General features: G+C 34.0%; 1 protein-coding gene across 5 annotated transcripts in view; it reads right to left on the bottom strand.

Moving 5' to 3' along the window:
* Positions 1-11,150, bottom strand: part of aplp2 (amyloid beta (A4) precursor-like protein 2) — a 101,163-nt gene extending 90,013 nt beyond the window's left edge. For 3 of the 5 annotated variants that reach the window (XM_051135746.1, XM_051135747.1, XM_051135749.1), the window contains exon 1: positions 10,878-11,149. In XM_051135746.1, coding sequence (XP_050991703.1) covers positions 10,878-10,949 — 72 coding nt within the window. In that variant the 5' untranslated portion in view covers positions 10,950-11,149. Of the gene's footprint in view, positions 1-10,877 lie in introns of all 5 variants that reach the window. The other 2 variants (XM_051135748.1, XM_051135750.1) reach the window with 1 other exon arrangement.
* Positions 11,151-17,039: the final 5,889 nt, after the last annotated feature.

Here is a 17,039-nt window from a genome sequence, read left to right as displayed (position 1 = left end):
TCCTACAAGCAGATGACAGACAAGAGAAGAATGAGGCGAATGACAGACTTCAAAATCCCCTTAATACATACAAAGCAAACGAGGACAGGAAAAGAAAAAACACTGCATGCTCAAGAGAGACCATATAAATTAACATAACGTGGGAAAAGAGTGAGCAACCCATACATACAAACAAAACTATATTCAAAGAAATATTAACATCCTGCTTCTAGCATGAAGGTGATTTTTTGGAGAATGCAACCCATATAATGTCCCTACAATGTGAGATAACAGTGATAAAGGTGTCATGAGAAATCACACTTGTTCTGTGACAGCCCTATAGAGAAGAGTCAGTGTGATGCTAATGCTGTAGCGAATCAGAAAACTTGGGAGCGCTATGGTGCCTGTCAGTCATCATGGACATATGGGTTGGCTGGCGTGTCTTGGGGAGTTGTGTTTTGGAAAAGGGGTGTGGATGAATGGAATTACTCAAGTCACAAAACAAGAGACAGATTCTTTGCTGTGACGCACATCCAAGTGAAATGGATTATTGTAAATAAAAGTTGCAAATCCAGCATTATGAATGCGACAAATGCTTAGAGAATGTATGTGTTATCAATATACCGAACCATCTGTTTATATTTTAATAAACCCTTGTTGATAGAGTCTAAACATCAGACTAAAATATCAGTCTATGCATGAGTTTATGTTAAAACGTGGATGGAATCGCAGAACCCAGTCATAAAAACTGAATTTACTGAATAACGCGGAATGTCACTGAATTTGTCAAAGCTTGAATGAATTAATCAAAAGTAAATCATTACACTTAAATCAAACCACAATATGAACTAGTATCTGTAAATATTATGTTCTGCGCGTCTCTGTTTTAATGAATGGAGCATACGAGCGGTTTTGTTTACTACACACACTGACGGTGACTTCAGCATTTGACCGTTCCATTTTAGGAAAACTTGTGTCATATAATATATACACACAGAAATGTAAAGGACACAGCAACCCGTCAAAATAAAGGTAGAAGAAATAAATAGAAAGTAAACATATTCTTGAAGTACTCCCTAAAAAAAAAAAAAAAAATACATAAATTTATATTTTTGTAAAAAAAAATAAATAAATGAAAAATTGCAATTAACTGTACAAAAAAAAAAAAAAAAAAAAAAAATTAAAATCTCAAGTCTTCGTTTGCTTTTTTTTTTTTTTTTTTTTTTTTAAACAATCACAATAAATACTGTATCGTGGACTTCATATTGCAATATTATCGCATCGCAAGATCTTGATATCGTTACATACCTAAAATACATAGTTTATAATTATATATTAAAAAAATATTTTTTAGATTTTTAGACTTGTTGCCTTTTTTTGCTCTGGTTGCATACTGTGCATTTGTGGCAAATGCAGTTTACTAGTATACAATTCCTTATATTACTTTTGCAAAAATAATAGGCAGCATGCCATTCTGAACATCCATGCTAACATTCACACACATACAGATTTCTCAGCCATCTTGACACAAATATCGAAGCATCAAGAGAAACACAGATGGCCACAGATATGGGCCATAAGCATACTTGGTGAAATGAAAGAAGAAATCTGTTTGTGCGTGAGAGAGAACAACATGCTCTTGAATAGGACAGCAAATGTTTTATTCATATGTGAACACATGCAGAGGAGATGAGTCACACCCCATCCCAACGCAACTACTGATGCAGGCAATGAGCTTACAAGAACACGCTCTTGCACATATTCAGACCCACAAAATCTATCATGTCCTCCAAATGCCGGAGCAGCTGACAAATCTCTATGGTGCAGTTAAAGGTGGAACGAACTGCTGGCATTCACGCTAAAGGGGCAAACGTGCCCGCTTCTGCAAGTCTTTGATGGTGGAGTCTCTAAATTTGTGATGAGCAGAGTCGAGCCGAGCTGCGGGAGGTAACTGTGCCTCTCGCTCTCTCGTACAAAGTGAAGACGGACGAATATGGGCTGGATAATTAGAGCGAACGCGCCGCCCAGGAGACAGAGATTCGCAAAGATCGTGCAAGCGGGGCTTGCCTGACGAGCTCGCTATATATAACTTCCTCTAATGCAGCCGGTCCTGAAGAGGGACCTGAAGCAGCAGACACGCTCAGACATGACACACAGGAGGAGATAAGAGAGACATTTACAGAAAGAGAGGGAGGCAGAGGCAGACAGACAGATAAGAGAGGTGCACACAAACTCAGACACAAAGAAATAGGAAACTATAGGGAGCGGAAACCAAAAAAAAGATGCGCCTTTTCAAACAAGAAGGTACAGATTTGAAACTAAATGAAATGCGGGCAACTTAAAATGCATTAAACATGCATTAAAATAGTCAGAAGTGTCAGTAAGCAACATTTATATTAAATGAACAGCTGCTTTGTTTTATTCATTTATTTATTTGCCTTTATATTCCAAGAACACTGCAGTAAAAAGAAATGCATCACAGTTTACACAAATATTAAGCTGCATAATTGTTTGTTGACACTGATAAGAACTACTTTTTAAGTAGACTAGCAATAGATGCTAAAAGAAATTAATTTAATTTATTGTAATTTTTTTTTAACTAATAGAATAGGTAAAATAAATTGGAATCTAATTTTAAAAAAAATGTCCTTTTCATTAGATTTTCAGAAATGACTATACAGCAACAACAGTATTTTGTCCAAACCAAAAAAAAACAAACAAACAAAAAAAACTACTACTGTATACAATACTAACTGTATACAAATCTCTATCTAAATACAGAATATAAATAAAGATATAAAACAGAATGCAGAAATGCATCAAAATGCAGATTTAAAAAAAAAAAAAAAAAAAAAAAAAAAAAAAAAAAAAACACACACAACAACAACAAATCAGTACCTCAACAGGAAGCAAATAATGCAAACAGTTTTATCTCCTACTATTAATTACATTTTAACATTAACAACCAAACAAATATAATTTGCATAATTTTACATATTAGTTTAGATGTTGGCATATGCTCTAACTGTTGGAAACAATGCGTCAACATAGCTTAACTTGTTTGAATCTCCCTTTTAAACAACTTGATCTGCAATTATTGTTCTTGCAATTGTCAGGATCTCATATTATTTGAGACACCACATGGAAAATCTGTACTTTATAAAAACCCACTTGTCACGCCACATGACCACCGAACTCAAAAATAGCTTCAAAAGGAGTACAAAAATCAATTGTAACCTGAAATCTTAGCTTATTAGTCGACCACACAAATGCTCCTGCTGATTGTCAGAGACTGAAGGCAGGATTATGAATAAATGGTGCAGTCTCAAAAAGTATGTCAGTGACTAAGGTGCAGACTCACAGTCCGAGCACACTCAAGGGTGCGGCTATCAAAGCATGTTTGCGTATGCGTGCATGTATCATATCAGTAATGGATGGGCGGAGCATCCGCAGCTGTAGCATGTTCTCCTCTCTTCTCTCCTGTCGAGCACTCAGTGTGTCTTACAGCTAAGAGGATTTGTGGTGAGACTGAGAGCGGCTGGTAAAATAATTGAAAGTGTCTCTCTAAGCACTAAGCTCTCAGCTCAGAGGATGAGCATCAGGGTGGTGCTAACATAGCTAAGGCTTTACGAAACAGGAAATGGCTGACAAGACTATCAGCAATGCCCGCACTCCAACAATAGAGCTCTGCCACACCTGACACGCATATGAATTCACATCCAAAATGTTCTTTGATTCGCATCAGAACTCCATGTGGAGACATACATGGAATATTCCTCACATTAACTCAAAAATAAAATATAAAATAAAAGGTCTTCACCACCTACTGACATAATGACCTCTCCCGTTTGTCATAAATATGCAAAAGAAAAAAAAAAAACAAAAAAGAAAAAAAGAAAAACTGTAGCCATACAGACATAAATATGAAATATAGATAGCCAGAGATGTTGACAGCCCACAGATTTGATTAATTCACCTGTCATGGAACTTAGTAAGGACAGATGCCACATTTATTCTGATGCAAAATAATAATAATAAAAAAAAGTCACGTTGGTTTTACTATTTTGCAAGTTGACTGAGCTGTACGGCCAAACTAATTTCCCTATTTTTTCAGAAATACCACGATTTTAAAAATCACAATTCTTCGTCATGTTGGTTTCACTACTTTGCAAGTTGACTGAGCTAGACAGCCAAACTAATTTCCCTTTTTTAAAAACAAAGTAACCTGCCTTTCAAGATAAAAAAGAAAGGCAGATATTTAGGTCAAAGTGAGTAAAGACAAAAATCTGTGTCATTATTTTGTCTTTGTTTTTAAAAAACAAGAACAAAGATACACATTACAAATAAACAATACAAATAAAAACACTAACAGTGCTTTTATTTTTACGCTACATATATCAATTGTACACTGATTCTTATTAAAATAAATGTATTTAAGTTCTTCAGTCAAGAGCAGTGAGTGATTTTTCTCTTGTTGTTGTTGTTTTATTAACATTTATTAAACCTGAATTATAATTATAATTTTTGGGTGAACCATCTCTTCAAATGACAAACAGCAGCATGTATAGTACAATTAGTCCCTTTAAGAGCTGCACACATCTAATACACAGGCACGCATCCATTTTTCTCAATTGTTTACTTTCATTGTAGACATAAGCAACTGTTTTTATATGTAAGCCTTGTGTGCTTTAACAGTATTAGCACAATCAGACACGATACATAACTTAGTTGAGTAACTAGGCACTATTTGACAGGACTTTAGTTTGTGCACACACTGGAACAGCACGCACATGAAATCGACAAGGCTTTAAAGCAAAAAACATACTTTTGTGATTGTGAATAAGTGCAGTGTCCTGGGAGTGTAACTCCACCGCTGAGTTAATACTGATGTGAATATATATGTTGCTATATATGTTGCGTTGTACAGTATATCAAGACAGAGACGCCAGAACTGCAGCTGATAGAAGAGTGCAATATTACGATATTTCTCCAAAAGCAGATCAGAGACTATTTTTATCGTCCGCAAGCAATAATCGTCATATCGCACACCCCTAGTCTCAGGTGTCTTCAGAACGTGTATGAAGTTTCAGCTTAAAATACACAAAGATAATTTATTATATCATTTTAAAAATGCCCATTTTGAGCTGAAGCAGAAAAATGCCCCTTTTCCAGAATAGAGCTGTTCCTACCTCAGATACTCTGCTAAAAAACATCTGTTTGGTCTTGATTATCATTGTCTATTTCAGTGAAATCATGCATTTTAAACCATACTAGTTTAATCTAATGATATAGGATTTTCTGAGCGCACGCATTCAAAGCACACACACAGAAAGCAGCTGTCACATGGCATGCGAGTACTAAACTAAGTTCTTTCATGTCTTATTGCACTTAAACTGTCAAATACACATAAGTTTGTTAAAAATACACAAGTCAGTTGTGTCTGTGAAGGTAAACCGCTGTAAAAGTCAAATTTACATGATATGTCCCCTTTAAATATATCCAATAAATAATTTACAATTAAAACAAGATGGTTCTGTGAGAGCACAGGAGTGTTTGCACTTACCAGAAAATTAACATTTCTTCCTGTTAGCCAAATATGAATGTTTAAACAAACGCCAGTTACTCTGTATGCTTCCACTGAGGATCACATCAAAAAACATGCACAATGTGGCAATTAACATCTGATCTCCAGCCTGGCTGTCGTCGCATCTGATAAACACACATGGAGTTATGTCCCAGTCGGGTCCTTGTGCTGGTCAGGATGCTTGCACCCATTCAGAGCTCACAATAGCCCCTCACCGACAACCATTCATCACTCCTGGTGTGAGCAATCCATGCTATTAAAAGCCCTGCTAACACATCCATACAATGAAGTCTGCATACAAATGGATTGTGCGCCATCAAAGGCTGCAGACAGAATCACCCCCACAAAGACACCACTACACACCCCTGCAAACATTCACGCATGCACACACAAAACCACTGCATGTGGTTAACTAAACACAGGTGCGAAAACCAAAGAATTCAGTGCCTTGACTTTAAGTAACATTGGATCTCTAACTGAGTGAAAGATTTGATCAGAACCAACCAGATTTAGAAAAATGCAAACATGAAAAGGCAGTCACAACCCATTAAACATCTATAATGTGAAGATATTCAATGGGAAGAAATAAGGCAGAACACTGATTATGAAAAGTGGATATCAGCCAAAAAGCAAAGTTTGTATTATTTTCTGTATTAACAATTTTATGTATATCAGCATCAATGGCTATATATTTATGGCAAACTCACAAGATTTAAGTAATAGTAATAAAAATTTAGTTAAGCCTATTTTAAATTAACTATATAAAGTTAACTATTGGTAAAAACAAATAAATGGAAAAATATATGGAACCTTTCAAATTGCTATTTGATAATTCTAATGATTTTCCCAGGAAATTTTTTTTTTAAAATGTCCATTAATGTACGCAAGATTTACTGATTGTAAATCTTCCTAACTGTATTTTGCTCAATCAATCAATCAACTAAAACAGCAAAGGCAATACATAGGTAAGTCAAAAAGCAATGTAGTTTCAAGGATAAACCACATTATTATGGTGAAAGACTACAAAAACAAGCTTTTTTACATGCACTGATTAAATAAGATGAGGAATGTGGTACAGTTAGACTTCATGTTGACTTTCAAGCCTTTTGTTCAACTATTCCTTCCAATGAATAATTACAAGAGCCTAGAGTCCCATCATAGGAGGCAGTGCTGCACGACTGCGTAACGAGAGCAAGGTGGGCCCTCGAGCAAGCTGGAGAAGAGACAACACTTTTTGTTTACCATCTCAGAGGCTTGGAAAAGAGCTCAGAGACTCCCACTCAACCACTGAGAAAATTTTACAAGCTCTTTTTTCTCTTAAACCTACACAGTGACAATTGCTGGGTTGCGCAAGTATGCCAAGTTCAGCATTTTGAATGTGCTTGATAATCACTCATGTTATTATCGGAATCTGTCAAGTCTGTGCCAGCAGCAGGTTACTCAAGCACAAAGGACATTGCTATAAGCATTTAAAATAAACACTTCATTCATGTTTTTATGTGCCAAAGCTTGCACTACAATCAGTGAAAACAGCAGGCGAGCTTTGCACACAGCACAAATATGATTGGCTGCAGTCAAATTCCAGCATGCCTGTGTTGCCAACTAATGCCACATGTTATATCAGCAAGGTTGGGCTTTGGGTTGGGCAGTTTATTCATGTGAAATTGTAGAGTAACTAATTTCTAAATTAATGGTTCAAAAAATGAACTCATTTCAAATAAACAACATTTCCCCCTTTATTTGTACTTTTGATTACACATCTCTGACAACCAAAACAACAAGGAAAAAAACCCAAGCCACAGCACCAGTCATTATGAAAGCTGTACAAGCAAAAACTGACACACTGAGAGAGACATCTTATCATGAGATCTAACAAAACAGAATTTGATCAAATAAGCTATTGAAAAACACTGATAAAATGTTCAGGGCTTAACAATAAGGATGGCTCAAGGCCGGAGCTTCAGTCCAGTGCTGCATTTATGCCATAAATTCAGGTTGCACAAATGACCCCAAACTCAACAGAACCTGTATGTGACAGGTTCTGTTGAGAAAGAAATCCACCTTGCGTTCTAAAAAGTGAGACAGAATGCAACCAGATCGACACAGGGGTCTGTTTACATGACCGTTATTTAAAAAAAAAAAAAAAAAAAAAAAAAAAAAAAAGCAGTCTTCATAGCGTAAATCAGTGAAAACAGGGAGATGCAATGCCTGTAGTCAATGACTTTCACATTCAAACACTTGCCAACTGTTTTCTTATTAAATTGTCAAATCAAGTTCACCACATGAAGCCGCATTAGATTTATGTTTACAGCTACACTACACTATCAGTCAAAAGTTTTTGAACAGTAAGATTTTTTTAAAGTCTGTTCTGCTCACCAACATACAGCAAAAGCAAGAATACTGTGAAATATTTTTACTATTTAAAATAACTACTCTATTTGAATATATTTTAAAAGTTCTGTGATCAAACCTAAATTTTCAGCATCATTACTCCAGTCTTCAGTGTCACATGATCCTTCAGAAATCATTCTAATATGCTGATTTGCTGTTTAAGAAATGTTTTATTATCATTATTATTATTATCATCATTATTATCATTATCATCATCATCATATCATCATTATTATTATTATTATTATTATCATCATTATCAATGTTTAAAAACCGTTGAGTAAATTCTTTTCAGGATTCCCTGATCAGCATTTATCTGAAATAAAAAGTAACAATATACACTATACCAAAGCTTGGAGTCAGGACAATTATCAGCTGTTTTCAACATTATAATAATTATAATAATAATAATAATAATAATAAAAATAAAAAATGTTTTTTGAGCAGAAAACCAGAATATTAGAATGATTTCTGAATGACCATGTGACTGAAGTGTGAATTTAATTATATTTTAAAATATATATGCTGTACTTTGGATCAAATAAATGCAGCGTTGGTGAGCAGAAGAGACTTCCTTTTTAAAAAAAAAAAGAAAAAAAAAAAAAAAAAAAAAATAGTATTAAGGTATTAAAAATACTACTAGTCAAAAACTGGTAATGTATTACATTAAGGTAAATTATAAATCAAAAGTTACATACAACAAAAATGCAGCTTTGCCCTCATAAGAATAAATTTCATTTTATCATATTTTAACATAGAGAGCACTTACTTTAAACTGTAATAGTATTTCACAATATTACGGTTTTCACTGCATTTATTTTGGATCAGATAAATGCAGCATTGGCAAGAACTAAAGACTTTTCCAAAAAATATTAACAACCCCAATCTTTTGAATGGTATTGTAAAGTCTAAAAATATTGTACATTTGTATTGCAGATAAATGTAATATGTTAAAAAATATATTCTGTCACTTCTTTTCAAAATATGTAAGTAAAACAAAAAATGTTTTAGTGAAAAACAAAAAACAAAATCGGAACAGGAAAAATCCTTATTGTTGAGCCTGGATGTGTCATGGTTATATAACATAATGCTGTGACAAAATAAAAGAGGGACATATTCACAGCTGAGGAAACAAAAAGCCAAATCCAAGCATGCACCAGCTTCTGAGAGTTAACAGCAAAGCATCAACAATCAAACAGACAGCCCTGTGTGATTATAACACATTCCCTTTGTCTCCTACAAAATACAGTGACACCTGGCAGAAGCAAAGGAATAATTCCCATCGCCAGCACTGGGAGGGAGAAACTGAAGGTTTCAATGGATGCAGCTCTCCTGCAGTTCAGTTCGCCAGAGCTCAGGGCTGTGCAGAACCTCTGCAGAACTTTCCCAGCCAGGTTATAAATCAGGTCCGAGGTCAACGAGACTCACCAGCTCAGCATCAAACTCCCGCCAACCAGAAACACAACGCTGCAAACACTCTGGAAACACACACCTCTCTCAAAATAACGTTTTGCCATGGTAATCATACCCTTGAGGAGCTATCAGATCAAAACAAGGATACAAGGAGTCAAATGTATAACAAAGACAAAAGCAGTGATAACAGAAATACAATAGGGTCATAACATTGATCAGAAGGTAAAACGATTCTTAGATTTTCTACAGTAAGGCTGATCTATGCACATCACTGCACCTCCTCATGATGGTGAACCATAGGCAGCTCCTTTCTCTCTAAATGCATCAATTAGCAACAAAGAGATTTCATTATTCATTTCAGTGCGTCACTGCCATTATTTCTAGCATTGAAAATAATTGTTTCATAATATGTTATATCATGCCTGCAGGCTGAGCTCTTATTGGAAGAGCATGTCATCGGAAAGGACTATTGGTACACATGTAAAAGCGCAAAAATGCCTTTAGGACAAGGGCAGCTGTGATTAGGTAAGGTTTATACCAACCAGACAGTCAGGGATCGTCCAGCAAAAGCACGAGAGCTTTTCTAATGTAACGAGTCCATAAACCTGACTTCCATTAAAATACCACATTAATTAATTTGCATAATTTGCCTGCTGTAAAAGCAACTGACACGTTTCACAAGCCTAACACGGTGTTTTCCGACAAATACAAACTTGTCCTTTAACATGGGAAGTAAGTGATTTATCCCCTAAAGCTTGTCATGCTAAGAAACACCGATCAGACCAAACACCTGAAAGCTATTCCTGATGAATATGTATAATGATCTGAATCATTTCAGTTATATAACATGACCAGATATTTTAAAGCTATTTTGATTCTTTGTATTTGCGTTTATGCCATTTTAAATCAAGCCAAACATCAGAGTAAATACAAACCTTTGAAAGGTCTTCAGGGAAAAGTGTGGATCACAGTTATAATCCATACATTTTTTGGTTTTGTTTTTTTACAGAAATTAAAACAACTAACATTCTGCTCAAAATAAGATATCTTGAGGTTTTAAAGAGATCTTTAACACAGGTGTACATTCAGATATTAGCTACTGAGGACTTCAAACCGAACCTGTGATGAAAATCAATGTTGTTTGGGGTTCAGATTTCCAATACAACAACACAAACAACGGAGATAAATACTGAAGCGAAATGATAAAGGGGTTTAACCTCCACAGCTTGTCTAAAGAAAGACATTTTATTTGTTTTACTCAGTCAGAGACATTTACAAACCAATACTTATTTAACATTTTTACATTGAATTGAAATGAGTGTTTCTCTGGTATCCAAACGGTCTAAAGGGACACTTTAAAGAGTCTTACCAGACTAATGATTTTATAGGCTGAGCGCTGAACATTATTTGTAAACCACTTCTTATCCAGGGATATAAATACGTTTCAGTACGAAAAAAAATATGAGTGTATTATTATGGAAACAGGGGTGAAATATTAGTGCGCACGTACCTCAATGTATCCGGCTAGACTCGGAACAGCGATGGCCAGAATGAGTACAGATACAGCCGGGACTAAACCCATCTTCCACGGTTACTCTCTGCTGGGATTTGTGCTGAAATTATCCCGCTGTGGATCCTTGTTAGAGGTTATTAAACAGAAAACGATTGAGTAAACGGTCCTCGACCGGTTGTTGTGTGTGTCTCTCTCCTGTGTTTTTCCCACTGTGCGTTGATCCCGCTCTCAGCGCGTGTGGAATGTAGCGCGTCTCGAGCTCTAAAAAACGACCAAGCGCGCCACCGGCCGTCTGATGAGGGGACCTACCGGAAATGAGGTCATCATGCTGTCACGATCTACTGGAGAATACATGTTTTCTAACTGGGCGTGTGCACCTCCTGTAGGTACGAAATGGTTAGACAATTAGCGTTTACATTAACTATTTTCATTAACCCTCTACGGTACGCAATATGATATCAATGAGGAAAAAATATTTGTGATGTTTTTCCTGCGTAAAATTGGACACTATAACAATATCAATAAACATTTTTATAATTGTTTTATTTTATTTATTTTTTTAAAGTGTACCACAATGGAAAAAATTAAACATTTGATATTTTCATGCAGAAAAAATTAATCAATTTATTTAAAACACCAATTTCTTTAATCAAACATTTGAACAAATAGATTCATCACATTTTTGATGTTTTGCACATCTCATATTTAACAAAAAGTAAGATTTAATACCCACATGTTGCTTTCAGGCAACACTGTACCATCGCGGATCACAAGTATAACCAAACTATCATATCTGTTCTCATACCAAAACATTATAATTAGTATTGTTTCAAAGTAAAAAATAAAATAAAAATTATCATAACCTTACGCTTATAACTCTTCCTTACAAGCATGCACATACACACACAAGCACATGCATGTAAAATCTCCTTCCTCACTAATGACTCCTCACTGCTTGTGAAAGCTAAGAAAACACTTCCTCTCAACAGAATATGTGCAGATATTGTATATGAATTACAATTCTTATAAATGCATTACAATATCATGCAAAAATTCTAATACATTTAGATAATTCTAACTTTTTTTCTTACAAATATCATATACATGTATGCTATGCTATATGCCTGGTATGGCCATATGTGATTCCATTACGGTACAATGTTGCCTTGAGGCAACATGCAGTTTTTTGTAAATTCCTATTATATATTTGATGATATATTATGAAAAGTGTTTGAAAATACTTCTTTACTAATCAGTGAAAGTGATTCAGATTTTTTGTTGGCAATTATATGAATGAAAATTGATGAAAACTGCACCTTTCTCTGGACAAAATATGGAGTCATGTGACATGTGCACATGTCCTGAAAGAGGGAGCAAAATAGACCCCTATGGGTCATGTGACCACTTTTTTTGCAATTTAATTTGTTAGTATTTGACTTCTTCTTTACTAAGATAGCATTGATTCATTAAATGGGTGGCTCATTTTATTTAAAAAAACAAAAATAGGCTGTGTTGCCTGGAGGCAACACGGTACCATAGAGGGTTAAGATTTTAGTTTAAAATGCAAGTCTACACTACCAGTCAAAAGTTTTTTAATGGTTTTTTTAATGTTTTTTAAAAGTCTCTTCTGCTCACCAAGCCTGCTTTTATTTAATCCAAAGTACAGCAAAGACAGTACAGTTTTTAAATATTTCAACTATTTAAAATAACTTAATAACTTAAAATAACTATCATTTCTATTTGAATATTTTTTCAAAGCAGAATTTTTTTGCATCATTACTCCAGTCACATGATCCTTCAGAAATCATTCTAATATTTTTAATATTATTATTATGTTGAAACCAGCTGAGTATATTTTGTCAGGTTTCTTTGATGAGTAGAAAGTTCGGAAGAACAGCATTTATCTGAAATAGAAATCTTTTGAAACATTCTAAATGTCTTCATCACCATTTTTGATCAATTTAAAGCATCTGTGCTAAATAAAAGTATTATTTCTTATAATAATTTTTAAAACTCCTTTTGAATGGTATAGTGTATAATGTTACAAAATCTTTTCATTTCAGACAGATGTTGATCTTTGAATTTATTCATCAAAGAATCATGAAAATAATGTACTCAACTGTTTTAAATATTGATAGTAAGAAATAAATGCTTCTTGAACAGCAAATCAGCATATTAGCATGATTTCTGAAGGATCGTGTGACACTGAAGACTGGAGTAATGATGCTGAAAATTTAGCTTTGATCACAGGAATAAATTACATTTTAAAATATATTAAAATGAATATATTGAACAGTATAAATTACTTTAAATAGCAAAAATATTTCACAATATTACTGTTTTTGCTGTATTTTGGATCAAATAAATGCAAGCTTAATGAGCAGAAAAGAATTCTTTAAAAAAAAACATTAAAATTCTTACAGTTCAAAAACTTTTGACGGCTAGTGTATATATAATGGAAAATACAAAATGTGGCATTTTATTTGTTCTCTGTAGAACTGCCATTAATGCTCAATTGTTTCTATTTTAAAATGTCTATAATTTTTATACATTTTTTAATTGTAATTGGTTTCCTACTGGTCATGTCTTTTTCTCTTTTCTTTTTTTTTACAGAACATGTAAGTGTGAGCAGCTCTGTTCAGGTGATGATACTTCAGTCCTTTTCTTCATTAAGTAACAGACATTAACATTTTCAGTTATTACTTTGGTTTATGCATAAACACACTCAGTCACAAAAAAAAATTAAAGCTATCTTTAAAGCTTATAGTCATGTTAAACCTTTTTTTTCGTACACATCTCACATAGTATACTGTCCATTCACAGTGGCTACTTTTGGCCTTCCTAAACTAATAGTCTTAACGTAAAGGGACAGTTCACCCAAAAATTAAAATTCTGACATCATTTCACCCTCCACTTGTTTCAAACCTGAATGAATTTACTTTTTCTGCTGAACACACAAAAAATGATATTTTCAATAATGTGGGTAACCAAACAGTTGATGGTAGCCATAGTATGGAAATAAAAACAGGGTGGGTAAATGATGACAGAATTTCCATTTTTTGGTGACTTATCCTTTAATACAAGTGATAGAAACACACTGTAACTCTAAACCTACTTATGTATTTACTCAGACAGATGCTGTCAAAATGACGTACCTACTGCTCTTCTTTAAAATACTGTATTGTAGTGTCAGCAGTTTTACGATAAGCAAGGGGAAGCTGACACAGTTTGTATTTCAGAAAAGTCCACAATTTCCTCTTTAAAAATGCTGAAGGTCATGGGGTATAACAATTATATCAAAATACAAAACAACAACAACAACAAAAAGAAAAACTATTTTCTCTCCAAGATTGTTTTAGATGAAGTAATGTCACACAGCAGGACACTGATTGACATGTCTATGTCAATCTGTGAGCACAGACAAGGATCTACAGGTGATCTATATAAAACCAGTAGCAGCGGGTAGAAAAATCAACATGATGTTTTTCCGCCCGCTGCTATTACACAATAGACTGTCTGCTTCTCCCATCACACCACATTTACACAATCCAATAGTCAATGAATCTGACAGAGAAGCTTTTAATGTCATCTGCCATCTGTGTATGTGCAACTCCTTCATGTTTTCCCACATTCTGTTGTACTGTGTACTGTACAGCCGTATCTTTTATATATACATCTATGGATATATATATATATATATATATATATATATCTATGGACAAAAACAATAATTTTTGTCATAAACATGATAATGACTCAGTGTTTTTTGGTGGTGATATTGTGAATGTTGAAAATAGCATTTCATTCGCACTGTTTGCAGAAGCTGTGACAGATTACATAACATAGCCTACGGTATTTACAACAATTGATTTTGTTTGCATTTACTGACCCATTGTACAAGTGACTGACAAGTGGCTTCACTATTTGTTCTCTGACACATGTCCTTTAACATGGACAGAGCACTTTATAACTTAAAGCTTGGCATTTTGAGACACTCGAATGAAAACCCATATCCATTCATGGCTAAAGGCAGGTTACAGATTACAAGGAACCCTATTTAAAATGTAATAAGTAGTGTAACTATTTCAGTTACTTTTTAAAGTAATGTAACGGATTACATTTAATTAGGCTACTTTTCTAAATTTAAATTCCTATATATTTTTCTAAACTGTTAATCATTTTGAAAAACCTTACAGTAGTAATCAACACTGATTACTGTTAGACTTTCGAAATCCTTCGTCACATGAATTAAAGGAGAAGTCCACTTTCAAAACAAAGAGTAACATATAATGTACTCACCCCCAAGTCATCCAAATTATGTTTTTTGAGGAAAACATCTCAGGATTTTTCTCCATATAATGGATTGATATGGTGTCCCGATTTTGAACTTCCAAAATGCAGTTTAAATGCGGTTTCAAATGATCCCAAATGAGGTTGTAACCGATCCCAGATGAGGAAGAAGGGTCTTATCTACCGTAACGATCGGTTATTTTAATTTAAAAAATACAATTTAAATACTTTTTAATCTCAAATGCTCGTCTTGTCTTACTCTCCCTGAACTCTGTGTATTCTGGCTCAAGACAGTTAGGGTATGTCAAAAAAACTCCAATCGTATTTCAAAAAACTTCAACTTCAAAAATCATTTCAAAATCATCCTACATCACTGCAGAAGTACCGACACAGTCTTTGCAAAGCGAACATGCAAAGAAGATCAAACACCCTTAACAAAAAAGGTAAAACAGCGATATAGGATGATTTTGAAGTTGAGGGAGAACATGAGATTTTTTCTTGAGTTTTTCAACATACCCTAACTGTCATGAACAGGAAAAAAATCGTCCAAGACGAGCGTTTGACATTAAAAAGTATATAAATTGTATTATTTTTATGAAAACAACAGATTGTTTCAGTAGATAAGACCCTTCTTCCTTGGCTGGGATCATTTACAACCGCATTTGGGATCGTTTGAAGCTGCATTTAAACTGTATTTTGGAAGTTCAAAATCGGGGCACCATATCAGTCCATTATAATGGAGAAAAAGGCAGAAATGTTTTCCTCAAAAAACATAATTTCTTTACGACTGAAGAAAGAAAGACATCTTGGATGACAAGGGGGTGAGTACATTATATGTGAATCTTTGTTTTGGAAGTGGACTTCTCCTTTAAGATTATAGTAATTTAACTTTTCAGCCACCACAAAATCAGACTTCAGCTTCTCTTTTTACTTTGAGATCATTCTGAGGCTAAACAGAGATTTAAAATCACAAGACATAGTTTAATAGCTTTGATAGTTTGAAATTAAATCTTTGCAGTGCTATGACAGGAAACAATGACATCTAACAATGCCTTTTGGGGGGAAAAAAAAGGTTCATTTAAAAAATAAAGCATATACACAAACCCAAATAGGAAATGATGCCCTGGTTTCACAGACAGGGTTTAGGTTAAACCAGGATTAGGCCATATTTACTTTTTATAAATATGCCTTAGGTAGAAACATGAATATGACATATCTTAGATCAGTCAGAGCAAGTTTCTTTCAGCTGAAACAGCTCAGACTTACATTTTAGTCTGGGACTACTAGGAAGCTTAAACAGGGGGAAAAAAGTTAATCTTTAACATGTTCATAAGTAACTGTAATTTAATTAGATTTTTTTTCTCAGTAACTAACAGATTACAGTTACATTTATTTTTTACTTAAATTACGTAATTCCATTACATGTAACTAGTTTCTCCCCAACACCGATTGCTGGTGAACATTGTACAATTCGACTAGTATCAAATCTATTATAAAAGATTATTAGTTTAGTTGTTTAAATTGTTTATCATTTTAAATTAAATAAATGTGTCAAACAGATTTGGTCAACAAACTTCACCTTATGATTATATATTAATAATATCTGATATGAATAACTTTCTAGGCATTTTATATTTTATTTGATTGTAATGTATCATATTGGCCTATTACTATCATTGTTATTATTATAATACAGATATTTGATTTTTTTTAACGGTCTGTAGTTGTTAGTTTATTGTGAACAGTTTTCATCTCAACATCTTAAAATCTTTAGTCATCTGTTGTTTTCCAGTGATCTGTATTTCGTGGAAACGTAATTTGCAAAAGAAACCTGCACTTCAAGTTTCTGAGAATGTTCAAAAATCTACA

This window comes from Labeo rohita, chromosome 18, assembly GCF_022985175.1.
Source record: "Labeo rohita strain BAU-BD-2019 chromosome 18, IGBB_LRoh.1.0, whole genome shotgun sequence".
Classification (NCBI taxonomy): domain Eukaryota; kingdom Metazoa; phylum Chordata; class Actinopteri; order Cypriniformes; family Cyprinidae; genus Labeo; species Labeo rohita.
Note: the sequence above shows the minus strand (reverse complement) of the source record. Positions and strands in the feature narration are given on the sequence as shown.